General features: G+C 41.2%; 2 protein-coding genes across 2 annotated transcripts in view; one reads left to right on the forward strand and one right to left on the reverse strand.

The window, feature by feature from the left end:
• Positions 1 to 11,011, forward strand: part of SGPL1 (sphingosine-1-phosphate lyase 1) — a 55,730-nt gene extending 44,719 nt beyond the window's left edge. Inside the window, exons 7-14 of the mRNA XM_065408189.1 lie at positions 2,231 to 2,319; positions 3,687 to 3,792; positions 4,580 to 4,678; positions 5,787 to 5,936; positions 7,099 to 7,337; positions 8,670 to 8,816; positions 10,631 to 10,751; positions 10,871 to 11,011. Of these exons, the coding sequence (XP_065264261.1) occupies positions 2,231 to 2,319; positions 3,687 to 3,792; positions 4,580 to 4,678; positions 5,787 to 5,936; positions 7,099 to 7,337; positions 8,670 to 8,816; positions 10,631 to 10,751; positions 10,871 to 11,011 (1,092 nt within the window). The remainder of the gene's footprint in view (positions 1 to 2,230; positions 2,320 to 3,686; positions 3,793 to 4,579; positions 4,679 to 5,786; positions 5,937 to 7,098; positions 7,338 to 8,669; positions 8,817 to 10,630; positions 10,752 to 10,870) is intronic.
• Positions 11,012 to 15,847: 4,836 nt separating this feature from the next.
• PCBD1 (pterin-4 alpha-carbinolamine dehydratase 1) lies at positions 15,848 to 16,532 on the reverse strand. The gene is made up of 2 exons (XM_065408382.1): positions 16,464 to 16,532; positions 15,848 to 15,946 (listed from the first exon to the last, which is right to left on the reverse strand). The coding sequence occupies exons 1-2, from the start codon at positions 16,530 to 16,532 to the stop codon at positions 15,848 to 15,850; spliced, it is 168 nt and encodes a 55-aa protein (XP_065264454.1).
• Between the last annotated feature and the right edge of the window lie 295 nt (positions 16,533 to 16,827).

Here is a 16,827-nt window from a genome sequence, read left to right on the forward strand (position 1 = left end):
ATTCTGTTCTTTCTTATCCTCCATTTCCCAAAACACACTCCTGTTCTTGATTTTTTGCATGTGCTTTTCTGTACTGGCTTCTGAAACTAGAGTACTAGGGTAAGAAAAACGCAAAAGCAGTGTCTGATTTTAATCCTTTCAACTTCTGTTACTATTGACTTTCCTTTGAAGGGAGCAGAGAGAAATATCTAAGAAGGCTGTGAGCTGGTGCTGAATCACCCTACATTGGCCAGTTGCCTAGCTCACCGCAGACACTAGAGGAAGAGAGATCCTATGACGTGATTCAGGTCTTGGGTACACAAGAAACGGTCTGCCAATATAACTATATACTGGCATATCCTCCTAGTGGAGGCACAGCTTATACCAGCAAAAAAGTGCTTTTGCTGATCTAGTTTATAACAGTTCCCCAAACAAAATAAGCTTTATTGGCAAAAGGACGTTCTCACTGGTATATCTGCATCTACACTAGGGCTTCTGCTGGTATAGCCATGTTGGTTAGGATCATAGAAAACCTTTAACACCCATATCTGACTAGCTATGCTGACAGAAATCTTAATGACTCTGCCGCTGGCATATCGGGTGCAACAAGCTAAACTTCACAGCAAATCGGTATCTGCTCAGTTTGTCAGTGGGGGTGTTGTCCCGAAGGTGAAGGAGAGGCTGAAGCAAGATTGGGAGTTCCTCAGCGAAGCACCAGGACCTGGTAGCGTAAACCACTTAGCATCTAATAATATAAATGGAAGATTGTGGTAAATAAGTAGCAGAATGTAGGTGTTTCAATAAATAAGTCATGTTCATTTAAATACCAACAACTAATAATTAAAGAGGAACAATTCTGTTAGTATTATACTACATTTAAGTAGGGAGGTCTCCAAATGTGTCAGCAGTCCCCCCCTCTCCTCCCTCCCCACCCCCCCCTCCAAAAAAAAAAAAGGTTAAGGGCTTGGAGAAGAATTTGGGAATGACTGACGTGGCTTATAAAACATGTTTATAATATTCCTGCCACCACCTGCTTGCTTAACAATAAACACAGCGGTTTCCCCCTCCCAATTTGAAGCTCTGTTACCTCAAGCCTTTCGGTTGCTGCTTTTGCAAATTATGAAGAGCACAGTTTGTTTTCAGATCCCTGGTGTGGATACTGCCTGAAGCAGCTGTTGCTGCTTGGCACAAAGAGCAGCAGGAATAAATACAGAGGGATTTTTTGTTTGTGACCTTTATTCATGATATCTGTATGTGTTTAGTCACTGTCACACATTCACACTTCCACTTAGTTTTGCAGATGTTGCTTTTTGTGGTTTTGTAGCAGACCAGCAATACATCTTAAGGCATGAAAACATTGACCGTTACCTTTTTTCTGATTTACCTTATGTTAGTGGTGCTTGGATTGGCAAGCAGGGCTGATGATCCAAATATAAAGATCTCCAAAGGCAAATTAATTATGAACATCTAGCCTAACACCTAACAGTTAACTGGAACCTTTAGGCCACCCCTGACCCAGGGTAGCAGTGACTTTTATATGCAGCAGGTGGTCAGCAAATAACAGCTTACAGTCTAAGATGACTAATATGAAAATTAAATGGTTAGTTTTTCCCACAAGAGCACCCTGGAATGTTCTCTTTAAAGCTTTGTCTATGCTTTTGCTCTCTCATACCTATGCCTCTATGCTCCAAAGTTAATGGAGGCAGAATCAACTGTATAGGTAGCTGTAGTTACACAACAATTACTGGTCTGTATTAAACACTTTCCCCATATGATTAGCTCTTTCTCCTTTGTAAGTAACTGAAGCACTCTAAAAAGCTGTTTGTGGCATTGGTGTTGGTGATATGAAGATCAGAAGTCTGTAGATTTTTTTTTTTTTTTTTGCTTTCCTGTATTGTGATCGAAAAAGCACCACTCAGGTGCGCTATTGCCCTTTGTGGTTTCATTTGTGGTAAAACCATCTCTACCAACTTATGAATGAGCAACCTATTCTGCCACCTGTCTTCAGAATGAAGACAACTTGTGTTTTATACACACATTTTGTGTTGTGATGGTCCTCAAGCACTAGAAAGCTACTTTAAGCTTTTCTTTGGTTTCCAGTTCACTTGTAGAACTGAGCCTTTCTTATGACGCTCTGGCCTGAAACCTCACTCAGAGGATTGGCATGTTAACCTCTCAACTCCTCCTTTCCCCTCCCACCCCCATTTCTGCAAATGTACTTTGTTTCATTTGTTTCTTCTATTCACAATAGATGACCTCTGGTGGGACTGAGAGCATTTTGATGGCCTGTAAAGCCTACAGGGATCTAGCCTACGAGAGAGGAATCAAGCACCCAGAAATGTATGTAACTACCTCCATGGCTTGTTTTTTCTTTCAATGATTTGTCTGATTTTATTGTTCCTGAAAAATGATCACCTCACAGCCCTGGCTTGGGGCAGGTGGTGTGCTGCACTCTTCTCTCATTTCTCTTAATCTCTTACGTCCCCCCCTCCATTCATCTGTTAACTTTGAGGCCCAAACCTAGGACAAAAACCCAAACTGAAAGAAATAATGCAAAATAGTACAGCAAGCTTTCAACAGTCTGAGATGACGTTAACATGAACAGCATTGCTCAAGATTCATCCCTTCTAATTTGAATTTGAGTGTATATGTTCGGGGCATAGGCACACTTGAATCTAAAATTAGAGATAGGTGAGAAGCATCTCCACTTCCAAGCCCCAAAAGCTTTGCCAATACCTAAATGCTTGCCTACAAAACCCAGACCATTTCAGCTTTGGACCTCTCTGGAGCAGAGTTTAAAGTGTGTTGGAGTTTTGATTTGCTCAAATAGGAGGGCTAGACTAAGACTACCAAAATACTTCTTGCATATGATTTTGAGCTGGAATTTGAAAGGCTATTGTATTGAGCACTACATCATCAAGCTCCAGTGATTTCTTCTTCATACAGTGTGTACTCTTTTAAAGCTCATGAAGCAACAGTAAGTGTTTCTTTGGTAAATTGCTTGTGGAGGAAATATTATAATAGAGATAAGAACAGTGTTCTTTTGTCTTATTCCAAATTTCTAAGCCTGAAGGAAGGACCTCTCTTCCTAACATTGTTGCAGACTGCTGAACAACTGTGAAGCATCATGAATCCAAGTTAATTCATCTTTGGTTAATCTTTTTGAGCCTTCAGTCACTGCCATCTATTGGATTTACTATAGATTGCATGTTACTTTCCTTTGGTGTACTTGCATCCCCACGTGTTTGTATTTTGATGTGCTCCTGCAGAGCAAACCTCAGTGACATTGCACAATTTTCAACACTTTTCATAAACAGGACTTCATTTTGGAAGAGATGAGAGAACTTTATTTTAAAGAGCTGGAGAATGATGAGTTTTGTATTTACTTCATATAAGTCAATACAAAGAGAAATAGTCCTTTTGAAGCAGTTTCCTCTAACTATCCCTTCAAAGTTTGAAGTGAATGGTGGAACATTGTATATTTTAGTTCAGAAAAGCACAGGGCCTGTGTGCCCAAAATAATCTTTGGCCCGCATTTCCTGTTTTCCCCCCCGCCCCTCCAAATCATGCCAATAGGCTGAGTATCCTGCCTGCAAGGGATAAGGTATACAAATGCCTGCGGTATGAATTTTGGCTTGCACCTGGATAGGTATTCAAATTCAGCCTAAACATTCCTTGGTTGAAATATTGCCTTTCCTTCTTTTCAGACTGGTTCCAATGAGTGTTCATGCAGCATTCGATAAAGCAGCTCATTATTTTGGACTGAAGATTGTGCACATACCGTTGACCAAGACCATGCAAGTGGATGTTCAGGTATTGCTCTTAGACAGCACTAGACACCTCTTCTGTGGAAAACTTTCAGTAATGTTCCTGAAATAGCAGTCGTCTGCCTATCAGGGATGGGTTGATAAATAAAACTGTAGCAAAAATAATTGTTGCATTCTACACTGGGCCATGCTGTAAACAATTTAGATTTAAACTGTTCCCTTTGGCCTAGCACATTAATTTAGAATTGAATATATCCTTGTGTCTAGGCATTGCAGAAGCACTTTCAATTGGGTTTCAGACAAAATATTAGAAAACCTGGGATATAATCTTGAATTTACAGGGGCTGGGTTAAAAAATATATGGAGATATACCTATCTCATAGAACTGGAAGGGACCCTGAAAGGTCATCGAGTCCAGCCCCCTGCCTTCACTAGCAGGACCAAGTACTGATTTTTGCCCCACATCCCTAAGTGGCCCCCTCAAGGATTGAACTCACAACCCTGGGTTTAGCAGGCCAATGCTCAAACCACTGAGCTATCCCTCCAAGTTAATGGACTTAATTGGTCTCTTATGTCTATAATTGAAGTGCTGAGTGTGCTACTTCATTACAACAGCTATGAAATTGAAGTGACAGGATACAGACTACTGTAGTTAGAGTTCTTACAGAAAGCAGAAATGAACACCCATCTACAGCCTGTGCACAAAGGTCTTCCTATATACACTGTTCATAAGTTCTTGTGTTTTGGTTTATCTTAAATCTAGTAGCTTCATTTTTTGGCAGGGTGGAAATTGGAAAATGGCATGTGATTATCTTCTGTCTTTAAATCTTCAGGCAATGAAAAGGGCTATTTCAAAGAACACTGCGATGCTGACCTGTTCAGCTCCCCAGTTCCCCCATGGAGTTATGGATCCAATTGAGGAGGTGGCAAAGGTAGAGTGCCCCTTGAAATATGAGGTTGGAAGGGAAGAGGGTTAAATAAGACTTGAATATTCTGGGCAAGTGTTTCCTTTGTAGAAAAGGATGTAAATGCAGAATTGTGACACTGCTGAATGAATCTGGTAGAAGGAGGAACAAGCTAGTGGGAAATAGAGCAACTGTTTTGAAGCAGATCAGCTGCTAATCAACAGTGATGAGGTTGGGAAGCAGTTTGGGGGGGTGGGGAGTATAGGATTCTCAGGTTTTGGTATAATTTATTACAGATTAGTTTAAAACTTGCCCCAATAGTGCAAGATTTAAGTATTTGAAATGACAACTTGAACTGTTTCATACAGTGATATGTCATGCTGATGAGGATTCTTGCAAAATGGCAAATTTTAAATGCATGCTTCTGTCTTCAAAAGTGGAATACACTGCCAGTCTCTTGTATCTTCCTTCTTCTGTTGCTGAACATGCTTTATTGTCAGGCTATTTCACAATTGTTTGGCACTAGACTTCTTCACTGCAGGGCCAAGTCTGGGGAGAGCAGCAGGAGGATGAGCTGGGGTGGGGGGTTGGAGGAGAAACAGTTTCATTTAAACAAATATGATTAGAAAGCTACTTGGGGAAAATCAAAGGGTTTAGAAATACCTTTAAGTGGGCTCATAACTGGAGTGGTGGGAGGAGAGAATATTGGATACATTTTTGCTTTATATTTCACTTTATTTTTTATGTTACAAATCAGGGGGACTCTAACTTTTTTTTCTTAATGTGGACCATGCCATAGTAGTGTATCGTGGACACCTCCTCCCATTCAAGTCACGTTACGTTCCTATGTCAATAACAGGACAAGTAATACATTTTTAGGAGTCTCATAGTGGATTTTTAAATCTAGAAGCAAGAAGAAACAACATCATATGATCAGCCAGATCTTCTGGACCCCCCACCAAGTGCTCCACTGCTTGAGAATTGATATAGTAATGCTTTTTGGACCCTTCTGGAGATTCCAAACGCTGTCTCAAATGGGAAATACAAAATTAACTCAGCTGTCCCAAGAACTCTAATAAATTTACTTCTTTGGTTTTGCTTGAGTAACTAACTAGCACCTCTTGTCTGTGTTTAGCTGGCACTGAAGTATAGAATCCCCTTCCATGTGGATGCCTGTCTGGGTGGCTTCCTCATTGCTTTCATGGAGAAGGCAGGGTTTCCACTACAGCGTCCATTTGACTTCCGTGTGGAAGGCGTGACTAGCATTTCTGCAGATACCCACAAGGTGAGAAGGAGAAGTCGTTGGGGGTATCTATCTAATTAAATGATATTGCTTGCACTAGATCCACTTTCTCTAAGAAATTATAAGAGACGGTTACAGTTTAAAAGTGGAGTAGCCAGGCCTGCCATAATGGACATTGAAGGAAGAGTTCTAATGTCAACCCTGTCCTTGGCATTCCTATAGCACTTGGTATTGCTTCCATTGCATTCCACTAGAATTGAGCTAAGAGGAGATGTGGCAGAAATACAACAGGAGTAAAATTGCGTGTGGCTGTGGGAACTGCCAGGGAACCAATGCACATGAATGAGCATCTTAGTGCTCTGTATTCTTGCTGGCATTAGGGGTTGATTTTAGGCATCTGGAGTAACATTTTTCTGCCTGGGTGTGGTCCAATCGTATTGTATTGCAACAGTATGTATTTAAACGTCCCCTTTTTCTTATGGACCCAAATTCCAAAGCAGGTAAGAACAGCTCAGATTCACTGCTGCAGTTCAGAAAATATGTGCTTCATGATGGGTACAGTAAGTATTTAGCCCCCTTTTCAGCCCTGTTCCTTAACACAAAAAGAAACGATCAATGAAACGATCAGGGCAGTCCATTTAGGATAAAGAGAGGAAATTCTGCTTTATGCAGTATTTCATCATTCTGTGTACTTTGTGTTGAAGCTGGATTTGAACTCTTCTTTGTCCTCTGAAAATATATATATCTAGTACTTGTAATTAGTATATTTTTGTATATTCTCATATCTTGTAAATTCAACAGGTAGAACGAGAATGGACAATTTTATGACCCATAATACTATAGCTGTGTACTAAATAAGGGGAATATACAACATCATGGTTCAGAGAATAAGTTGATTCCTTCCTGCTATGCTTTGGCATTTTTCCCCGGACAGCCTGAGTGATTGGATCTCTGCCAGAGCTTGTCAAAAAATTTTCTGGTGCCACCACTGTACCATAAAGTAGCATTGATATCCAGGAAAGGCCGGGGAAGGGGAGATGTTAAAATGAACTATTTCTATATTTGGATACTTCAGAACATGGGAAAGGGTGGGAATGTGGATGCTAGCAGTGCTTATCTAATGTGAACTTCAATTTATCTGTAGTCTTTTACCTGTGTACGTGCTCATACATACCCTTTGCCTGTTGTCGTGTCTCTCTTGCAGTATGGCTATGCCCCAAAAGGCTCTTCAGTGGTATTGTACAGTGACAAGAAATACAGGCACTATCAGTTCTTTGTTGCACCTGACTGGCAAGGGGGCATCTATGCCTCCCCCACCATTGCTGGCTCCAGACCTGGTGGCATCATTGCAGCTTGCTGGGCAACCCTGATGTACATGGGAGAAGATGGTTATGTTGAGGCTACTAAGAAGATCATTAGTACTGCACGGTTCATTGAATCAGGGTATGTTTTTTGGCTTTATTTTTGTCATCCCTCTTGACCCTTTCTGGAGCTTAAACATAGAACCCCTCCCAAAATTCCTTAGCTCCCACCCTCCAGACTGAAGAAGCTAGAGCCCAAAGTCCAGTGTTACTTGATATGCTGTGGGCTTATCCAAACACCGACTAGCCATAAGTTCGTGCAAAGGATGAGGGTGAGGAGGGGACCAGGTCTCTGACCACAAAGTTAGCAATAATGCCTTGGTTCAAACCCAACCCTTCCCTGCAACTTACAGTTTGGGGTGGGGGGAGGGAAAAAGGTGTAGGAATTTCTACCACACTGCTGTCCTTGAACCTTGCTTTGGGGGCGTTGTCTTTTGTATCAGCCACTAGCTAATGGGTTATGAAATGTGAAACTTTCCATTCCACTGGCTGAAAGAAGGAGCAGCTGTTCTCTCTGAAGACAACCTTGGTGCTTTTTGGCCCCAAAGGGCTTGTGCTCTTTGCTACCCCACTCTCTTCACAGCCTCTATTTGTCTGAGCACTCTTGATTGTTGGTCTCATAGCTTTCCTGAGTGGTTAGCTGCAGCTGCAGCAGCAGTGTAATTCTAGACAGTTTTGTTGCTACCATAGGATTTGTTCTGATGCTTTTGGCAGCGCGATGAGCAGCAAGCACAGACATTAAAGCTGTCTGTAGACTTACAACAGGAAAATAACATGGCATCTTTGTTCAGCAGGTTGCTGTTAACCATTTGAGCTAAACTTTTTTTTTAAATGAAAGGTTTAAATTTTCCAGAAACTAATGTCTTGCACCAGTAACGCGTCCCATGGGTGTCTCTCGTGAGTGACCAAGTTGTTCCTGACTCACCATAACATGCAACTTCCATAGTGAATTGACTCCACGATAAGAAGGCTTGAGGGCGGGGTGGGGAGAAAATGTCTGCCCTTCAGTAAACATCGTAAATACACAAGTTCATTTCCTCCACAAGAAGTGGCAGGGGGAGTCATCCTTATGTACCTGAGACTCTTGGGAAACATGATTGTTTTGGATAAGTGGGGTTTGGATAATCTTGGTTCTATTCTATTGGATTTATTAGCAGCACTTGATAATGTAGATCACTAAATCTACCTTTTGTGGGCATGGGTTAAGTTTAGGCTAACAGGCTGTGTCCTAGTTACATACTGACTCCCTGAACTGTTACCCATTCCTGAGGGATTTTGGTGCCATGGATACTGTCTGTATCTTTCACTCTATGCTCCAGTGCTATGGAATTCCCTCCCTTGGGCCTGAGAAGGCCCACAAAATAGTTATCTTCTATTACTATTGAGAAAATAAATGACTTTTAACTGTTTCAAGGTTGCGGAAAATTGACAACATCCAAATCTTTGGGAAACCTGAGGTGTCTGTCATCTCTATCGGATCAGATGTTTTTGACATCTATCGGCTGTCAAATTTGTTAAGCACTAGAGGATGGAACTTAAATGTCCTGCAGTTCCCGTCAAGGTGAGTTGACTGCCAAAATGGGAACTATTAATTTAGGCCAATTGTAGCCTAGCAGATGGACAAATACACCTGTGGTCAAGAAATGCCTTTAGATCCAGGAAGAGCAACTTTACAGCACTTCTTATAGCCAGTTTTCCCAACATCCCTGTGCAGGAGGTAGATAAGTAGCACCCTCACTTTACAGATGGGGGGGGAATCAAGTCAGAGAGGTGATGTGGCTACCCAAGGCCACACAGTGAGTCAATGGCAGTCTGGATTAGAATTTCAGAGTTCCTGAAACCCAGTCACATCTATGTGTCTCTACACCATGTTGACTATCTGTCGAGATAGATCTCTGGTTTTCAGGAGATTCTAGTTGTCTACAGTTCTTAGCCAAGCGTCTGTGAAAGTAGACTTCTAAAATGTGTTCATAAAAAAACAACCACAACCAAACAAACTGCACAACACAGAGAAAAAAACTCACTGAGGTGCAAAGTTGGAGGGGAACCTAAATTATGCTAGTTCCTAGAGTTTTCTGGAAGCCTAGAATGTTGCAAAATTTTGTGGGTTTCTACAATATGTAAATATTCCCATTTAGCCTACTGTGTTTGAGCTGTCTGCATAGCCTGACTAAACAAAATGGTTGCTTTTTATGTCCTATGTATGAAATGGCCCCTCTTGCTTTGTCAAGAGTTGGTTATGCACATCTGCTAACAACTTGCATTTAGGCCTTGTCCTCACTGCTCATCAAAGCGTGGACATTAAAATCTTAAGGAAGACAAGGCAGTTCATAGCTTGAACATGAGTTAGGTCAAGGTAAACGCTGGGCTTCCTACTACTCTCCACCTCCACCTGCTAATGTGTGAAAACTACAAACTGTCTTGTCCTTGCTAGTATTCTATCTCACGTTAGTTAACGTGTTGGCTAACACAAGGTAAGTACACACTTCCTAGTGAAAATGCACACTAATTACAAAACATTTGAGGGTGCTTGTGTTAAAAGTTGATTACATACAACAATCTGCTAGAACTTGGTGAGTATTTCCCAAAGGGTGGGGCACATGCCCCTTGAGGATGTGAAGCAGTACCTGAGGGGGGAGGCAAGGACAGACCTCTCACTTGTTCTCCAGAGTCTCAGTTTGCAATTAAAAAAAAAAATCGCTTTTAAAGAAAACCTTCAAAACATGAGGCTAAGGTAGAGGTGAGTTTGTAGAGAAGCTGAAACAATAGCTCTGAGGTGTGAGCTGCTCCATTCATTTCAATAGGTGCTAGCTCAGATACTAATAATAGTTATCAGAGTTGAGATTTTAAAATATTTCAAAGCATGTAAGAAAGTAGAGGGAAGTATATTATGAAGATCCACACAAGCATTTCCTAAAGTGTGTGTGTGTGTGTGTGTGTGTTGAGGGGAAGGATGAAAGATTAACTAGAGAAGGGTGGGATGTTGTAGTTACATGTATTAAGATGCGTGGGTCTTTAACAACATGTGGTGAGGTTACAGAGGGAGGTCTAACTGCCATTTCTGTAAAGAAGGGCTCAGCTTTCAAAAGTCTGGGAAACACTGTTTAATGTGTATTCTCCCTGGATTTATTGTATTTGAAGGGGCAATAGCAGTGAGTTACCTGCTTTTCCTTTTTGAAAATCAATCAACCTGATTATTCTTTAGAACACCTACGTATGGCCCAACGTATTATATCTTAAATTTTCAAAGGGGCCTCATCAGTCAAGGGGAGTGGCATGACTTAAACCCTCCTAGTTACTCTGAAAATGTAAGGAATAGTTTTCTGCCCTTTCCATTGTGAAATGGCTTATCTTTCCTCTCCCCTTTGCTTGTAGCATCCATCTCTGCATTACGCTATTGCACACAAAACCTGGCATTGCAGAACAATTCTTGGAGGATGTCAGAGACTGTGTCTTAGAGATCATGAAGGACCCTAAAGCCAAGACCACTGGCATGGTAAGGAGACCCTGTACAACAAGAGTGAAGTTGTATTGAAATGATTAAATCTCTAAATTCACACATCCCTGTTGGGATAGAGTTTTCCTGCGTAATAATTTGTTTATTTTTAACCATAGGGTGCCATCTATGGAATGGCGCAGTCCATCCCAGACAGGAACATGGTATCAGAGATTTCTCATGCATACTTGGACTGCCTCTATAGCACAGACATCCCTTCCAGTGACAAACACATGAACGGTTCTCCTGGACACTCCTGAATGTAGTAATTGGTACTTTGCCAGCCAGCTCTGAGGTGGTATTCTGAATTCCTGGAGGAAGGAGATCATACTAAGCTACTGTCTTTGATCCTGCAAATGCAGGCGGCAGCTTTATCTACAGAACTTCCCCCCCCTTTCTCTTTGTCTCATCCCTCTACTTTCTGAAATCAACTTTTGAGTAATTTCAGCTGTCTTTGTCACTTCTCAGTAGTTGGTTTAGTTTTAATTTTTCTATTGTATCACCTTAGTTAGCTACCAAGACTAGTCCTAAAAGTCTTGGGTGGAATGGCATTGTTATGGCAATTGAATGTCCATTCCACAACCCCCTAACTCCTCAGGTATTCTGTCTTTGTTTATTCTGTACCGTTTCTTTTCCTGGAAGAAAAGCTGTGGATCTTTTATTTAGTGAATGCCCCACTAGGATTTGGGTTCTTTGTAATTGTCTGAAACATAGAGACATTGAGGCAACCTCCCCAGAAGTTGGAGGTAGAAAGTGAATTGAACACAAGTATTCAGTGACTCCTCCAACGGTACTGCTAACTACTGTAGGAAACCGTGTTTAACAAATTGTGTGATGGGATTATATCTTGCTAACTCTGAACATGATAGTCTTTCCTTTATTGATTCACCAATCCAGTCTTTGAATTCTCTACATATGGAGATCCAGTTAGATACAGTTGTCAATTTATAGATAGTAATTTCTTTGGATGACTTTCTTAATGTAAGCAACTCTTCCTGAGCCTTGTATAAATTGCAATAGAAGTAGAAAATTAATTTTAAACCAAACGGGTAGGATAGGGGAAAGAGTCTGAAGGTACTCCGCAAGAACCACTCTTTATACAGTATCATTGCTTTCCTGCCTCTTGTTCTAGAACTTTTACATTACCACCCATAATGCTGTTGTATCTTGCACAACTCTGGAGGAGAGCAAAATGATTATTTTATTGTATGTAACTTGAAGGTTTTGCACTATCCTAAAATGCTGCAGTGAAGTCAGTTGAGCCTTGCTCTGTGTAATGGCTTGGGATTTGTGCAAACATATGGCACCAAAGTTAACTTTTTTTACACCGTCGTTTAATATGAAGAGATGACTTTTTGTAAAAGAAAGTAGTGGTTTCTGTCTGCTCTTTGCACTGACTCTTTTAAGGCACATTTTCAAAGGGCATTCACCAGTGTGCCTTGACACTGCTCCAGCTTTTCCTGAGATGTCAGGAAGAGTATGATGGATCAGCTGCTGACTGTGGTGTGGCCTTGGTCATCTCCTTATGGTACTATGTTGAAAATAATCCGTAGCAAATTGGACTCAGGTACAGTACACTCCACCCTCAATGTAATAGTCTTATTGAGCCAAGTGTTTTCAGTGTTATAAAGGTGTTGATATAGTGCTGAGCGTGAGGTGTTATGGTGGGATCTAATTAATATTGAAAGTATGAAGGTCTTGGGTTCTGAGGAGGGGGTCTCTATCAAGAATTAGCTTACTTTGTCCTTTATGCAGACTGCATTGAGTAGCCTTGTAAAATGGTTGCAGCCCCCTAAAGAAACTAGAAACGCTTTTGATGCTAATCATTGGTGTGGTTAGCCCTGTAGAGCCTTATAATTAGGGTGGAGTGCATTTTCCAATACTCGTTCTTTTGATCCATTTCTGCATACTACTAGACACTTCAAATGCAAACAACTCTCACAAGAGGTGGTTGCATTATGCAATGCTTCCTGGGAGAAAAAAAAAAAGTGCTGTAAATCTTAAAGGAGGGGCCCCCCTTCACCTCCAGTACTGGATTTGCTTGCATCCAAACTGCTCCTGAGTGACTCAACATGTCTGAAACGCACACTTGCACAGTAGCTATGCAAAGTGAGAGTGAATTACGAGCCATTGCTAAAGCAAGCTTAGTGCTGGGTTCAAAGTCTGTGGATGAGGATATTCTCTTTTTAAAATATATCTACTATTCTGAACTCTGAGTCAATACAGCTTAGCCATCTTATAGATTTCAGTAAGATAAGGTGGGCACATGTCTACTTACTCAAAGAATTCTTTTCAGCCCTCTTCTTGAAACATTTAATTCAAATTGCCAGATACTCCATTTGTGTCTTGCTGACTTAGTCAACATGTATTGGACCTAATAATTCGCATCCTGCCATCTGAGGATCACTGTATACTGTACTTTGGAAAGGGATCTTCTATATAAATTCCCAGCTATTTTGATAGTTGACTTCCAACCCAGACCTAAAAAAAGGGAAAAACAGTTCCAAAAAACCCTCTCCAATTCTCCTTATCTTCTTCCCCAGGAATTACATGGGGCTAACAAATCAATGTTTCAATTCACTTTTTTTTTTTTTTTTAATGTACTTGAAGAGGTATTTGTCTCTGTGTACTCCATTCTGGGCTTCATGTACTGTTAATGCTTGTGACTCTTTGATTATGTTTTATGTACATTTGATCTATACTGTAAATGTAATCTGTTCTGCACACTGTATGTTACTAGTATGCAGTCTTTATTTGCCTTTGCCATTTTAATATAGAATCTGTATCTGCTTTATCATGCATATTGTTTTTAGAAAAATGGTGACATTAATACATTATTTACTGGGTTTTAAACTCTACAGAGTGGATTGTAATCTGAAACTTGATGGTACTTTTCTAGGGGCAGGAGGTTCCCAAAATATCAAATTCTATCTTCCTGTAAGAGTTTTTCAAACAAGGTATTTAAACACTGGCAATGTTTCAGGGTGGAGAGGAATTAATGTGCCTGTGAAGGGCTCACAAGGAAGGTAGCTGCTTGCAGATGTTTAACCTTTATTTGCCAAATGGAACACTATATCCTATGTAAAGTGTCAGGGTGCAGTGGATACTGCTGAGCCATTGATTCCATCTGCGCTTTCTTGATGCTTTCAAGAAGATTAAGATGCATATCATGAGACTATGACACACATTACATGTGCACCCATTGTTTTTAAGGGGCCTCCAGGGCCGGATTTGCTCTGATGGTGATATTCTGTAACATTCACTCTCGCTTATTACTGGTTAAAACTCTGTAGACTGAAATTATTGAAGAGATGGTAAAATGCTGTAGTGGAGAGTCCTTTTTGTATTAAAATGGTTCACTTAATTATCCAAGCCCACTGTATTTATTGAAGAAGGGTTTTCTAAACCACTAGCCGGAATCTTTGGTGATCCAGCCATGATTTTGCAGGGAGGTGGTGTCTTTTCAGTGCTGGTACATAGCCTAGGCCACTGCTCCTGGCTTGTGCGTTGGTGTGGTTTCCTGTTCATTAATGTGAATTACAGCTTTGCAACTGCTTTTCTTCCTGCCTCCCAGATAAGGGCATTGACTCTGACTGCTCTTAGCATGTGGTGTTTAAGGGTATTAAAGGAAGGCTATATTAAGGAGCTGTGGATTTTCTATAGTGAATTCTGGCGTTAGACAAATATAAGGGTTAGACCTGAGTCAGCCACTTGTAGAGCTCCTCTTAGAATGTTGGTCTTGTGGTTTTTGCCCTGACAAAATCAGATACCCATGTTATTGCATCCATGAGAGGTGACAGTACTACACTGCCAAACTACCTTTTAGGGGAAGTCTATGCTGGAATAAAAGACTCTCCCCCACTCACAGGGTCCCAGAGCTTGGACAGCAGCACCTGAACGCGATCATCTACACAGCAGTTTTACAGCCCTGCAGTCGGAGCCCCACCAGTCTGAGTCAGCTGAGCCGGGCCAGCCATGGGATTTAACTGCTGTGTAGACGTACCCTTAGAGTCAAACTGCTTTCATCATACTCTGGCTTAAAGGCAGAGTGCCTTTCTACTTAACACTGCACTATGCTCTTTAACATGTTCTCCTGTTTTTCAAAATCCTACCACACCTACAGTACAATCTTGAATACTGACTCTTCAAACCCTGTGAGCCAAGGATACCTTTCCCTATTTAGAATTATTGGATATTTATTACTACTAGCTTTACCAGCTCCGTTTCATGGATGTCCCCTTCTGGACCCTATATTTTGTAGTTTTTTAACCACTTCTCTTTGAGGTAGAGATGTTTAAAAGCACATGCAACTGCTCCAGAAGTTAGTTATGCCTCAGGAAGGCTTCCCCATGCAATGACCTGGAGACATGTGGAGTGAATTATGGGAGGAGAGAGTAAATATGAATAACTTGCTTAGTTTTTTCAACTTAGTTTGTTCAGTCAAAACTATGCAGTGAATACTCCCTTCAAACTGACAACTGGTATGTTATGAGAACTTTATTGTAAACACTTAGATATTTTCAGCTGACATTCCTGGCTCCCAGCTCTGTATTATGGCCAGCTGCAACACAGGTAACCCCACATACCTGATATAATACTATTTGAACAAAGCTTACAAATGTAACCAAACTGTACATCACAGATACTGGTCTGCTGATAGAAGAGACCAGGGGACATAGGCTTCACTGTAGACAAAACAGTATAATTGTAAAGTAAGAAGCAAGCACACAACTGTCTGGGTAACAATAAACTCAAACTGCTTGCACTGACAGTTGTATAATATTACTCTCTTCCGCTAAAGGCCAGATATGCCAAAAGTGCCAGAGGTCAAGCAATTTTACACTGGTAGTCACTGGACCAAAAAATAAGGCAGCTTTTGTCTTGGTGACTGAAAAGTAGGAAGTATTTTTACGCTAGGGCAGCTTATTCCCTCTGAAACTTTGAGCTGTGGTGGAAGAGGAGCTGAGCACAGCATTGTCTTCTGCCTGGATCAGGAACTGCGTGGAACCAGCAAATGGTTCTAACTTCAGTTTTAAGAATGAGAGAGGAGACGGTGGCTGTTCAGCCAATTCAGGCTTATGTACTCCCAGCCTCGTTCAAGACAGAGAAGCTGCAACTTGCTCTATGAAACTGGCCAAATTGATATCCCGCTCGGATAAGCCTGCACACTCGTGTGTGCTCAGGATAATGTGAACCTAAAACAAAACAAAAATACTTGCAGTTGATGGAAAGAGCAGCCATATTCTAAATTTATGCCAACATTGTAAATGGTTGTCTATCTGAAGTAGTGTTAAGTACTTCCATTACTTTTTCCCCAGCAGTACCCATAAAATCTCTAATAGTGGGACAGCAGAAACAAGAGATGGGTGCAAACTTCATGGCACTCCAACTTTTGTGAGTTGGATCCACTACTAGAGCTTCATTTTGATGCTACAATACTATTAATGGGGATAGGCATGATTTATACAATTGTCTGACAGAGTGCAAAAATGTCTTGCCTCACTACATGTAAACAACCTCCTCACTCTTAACAGAAGGAACTGCTAAGTGTTCTCTATTTGTACTGCCATAGCACCTAAGGGCCTGAGTCATGGCCCAGCATCCCATCATCCTAAGCGCCCTACAAACAGAAAATGTTATACTGTTTATCCGTTGTTAAACCTGAAGCACCTTCCATGTTATGAGATCTAATCGCCCACTGCCATCCTTTACCTTGCTGTAAACGTTGAACCATTCAGGGTGGTGGTCCAGTTTTTCTGCCTGCAAAGCGACTCTGGTCATGAACCCAAAGGCCTGCCCAGAAGGAACAAAAGACAAGTTAGTTGTAAGCCAGCTCTAGTGGTGGCTCACAATTATTTATGGTTGGCATGTCCTTGATGGAATTAACTTCCTTTCCTTTTTGGGAATCCAGGCAAACACAAAACTTGCCTAACACTACATTGCCTTTGCCTAAGATTTCCACAGACGTCCACCTCTTTGTGTGGGAAAAGTTCTGCAAAAAACACTGACTGACTGGTTGAGTAGTTGGATGTCTTCAGTAATTGATGCTCTAGCTCAGCCAGAGGCTTATGAACTG

Source organism: Emys orbicularis, chromosome 7 (assembly GCF_028017835.1).
Source record: "Emys orbicularis isolate rEmyOrb1 chromosome 7, rEmyOrb1.hap1, whole genome shotgun sequence".
Classification (NCBI taxonomy): Eukaryota; Metazoa; Chordata; order Testudines; family Emydidae; genus Emys; species Emys orbicularis.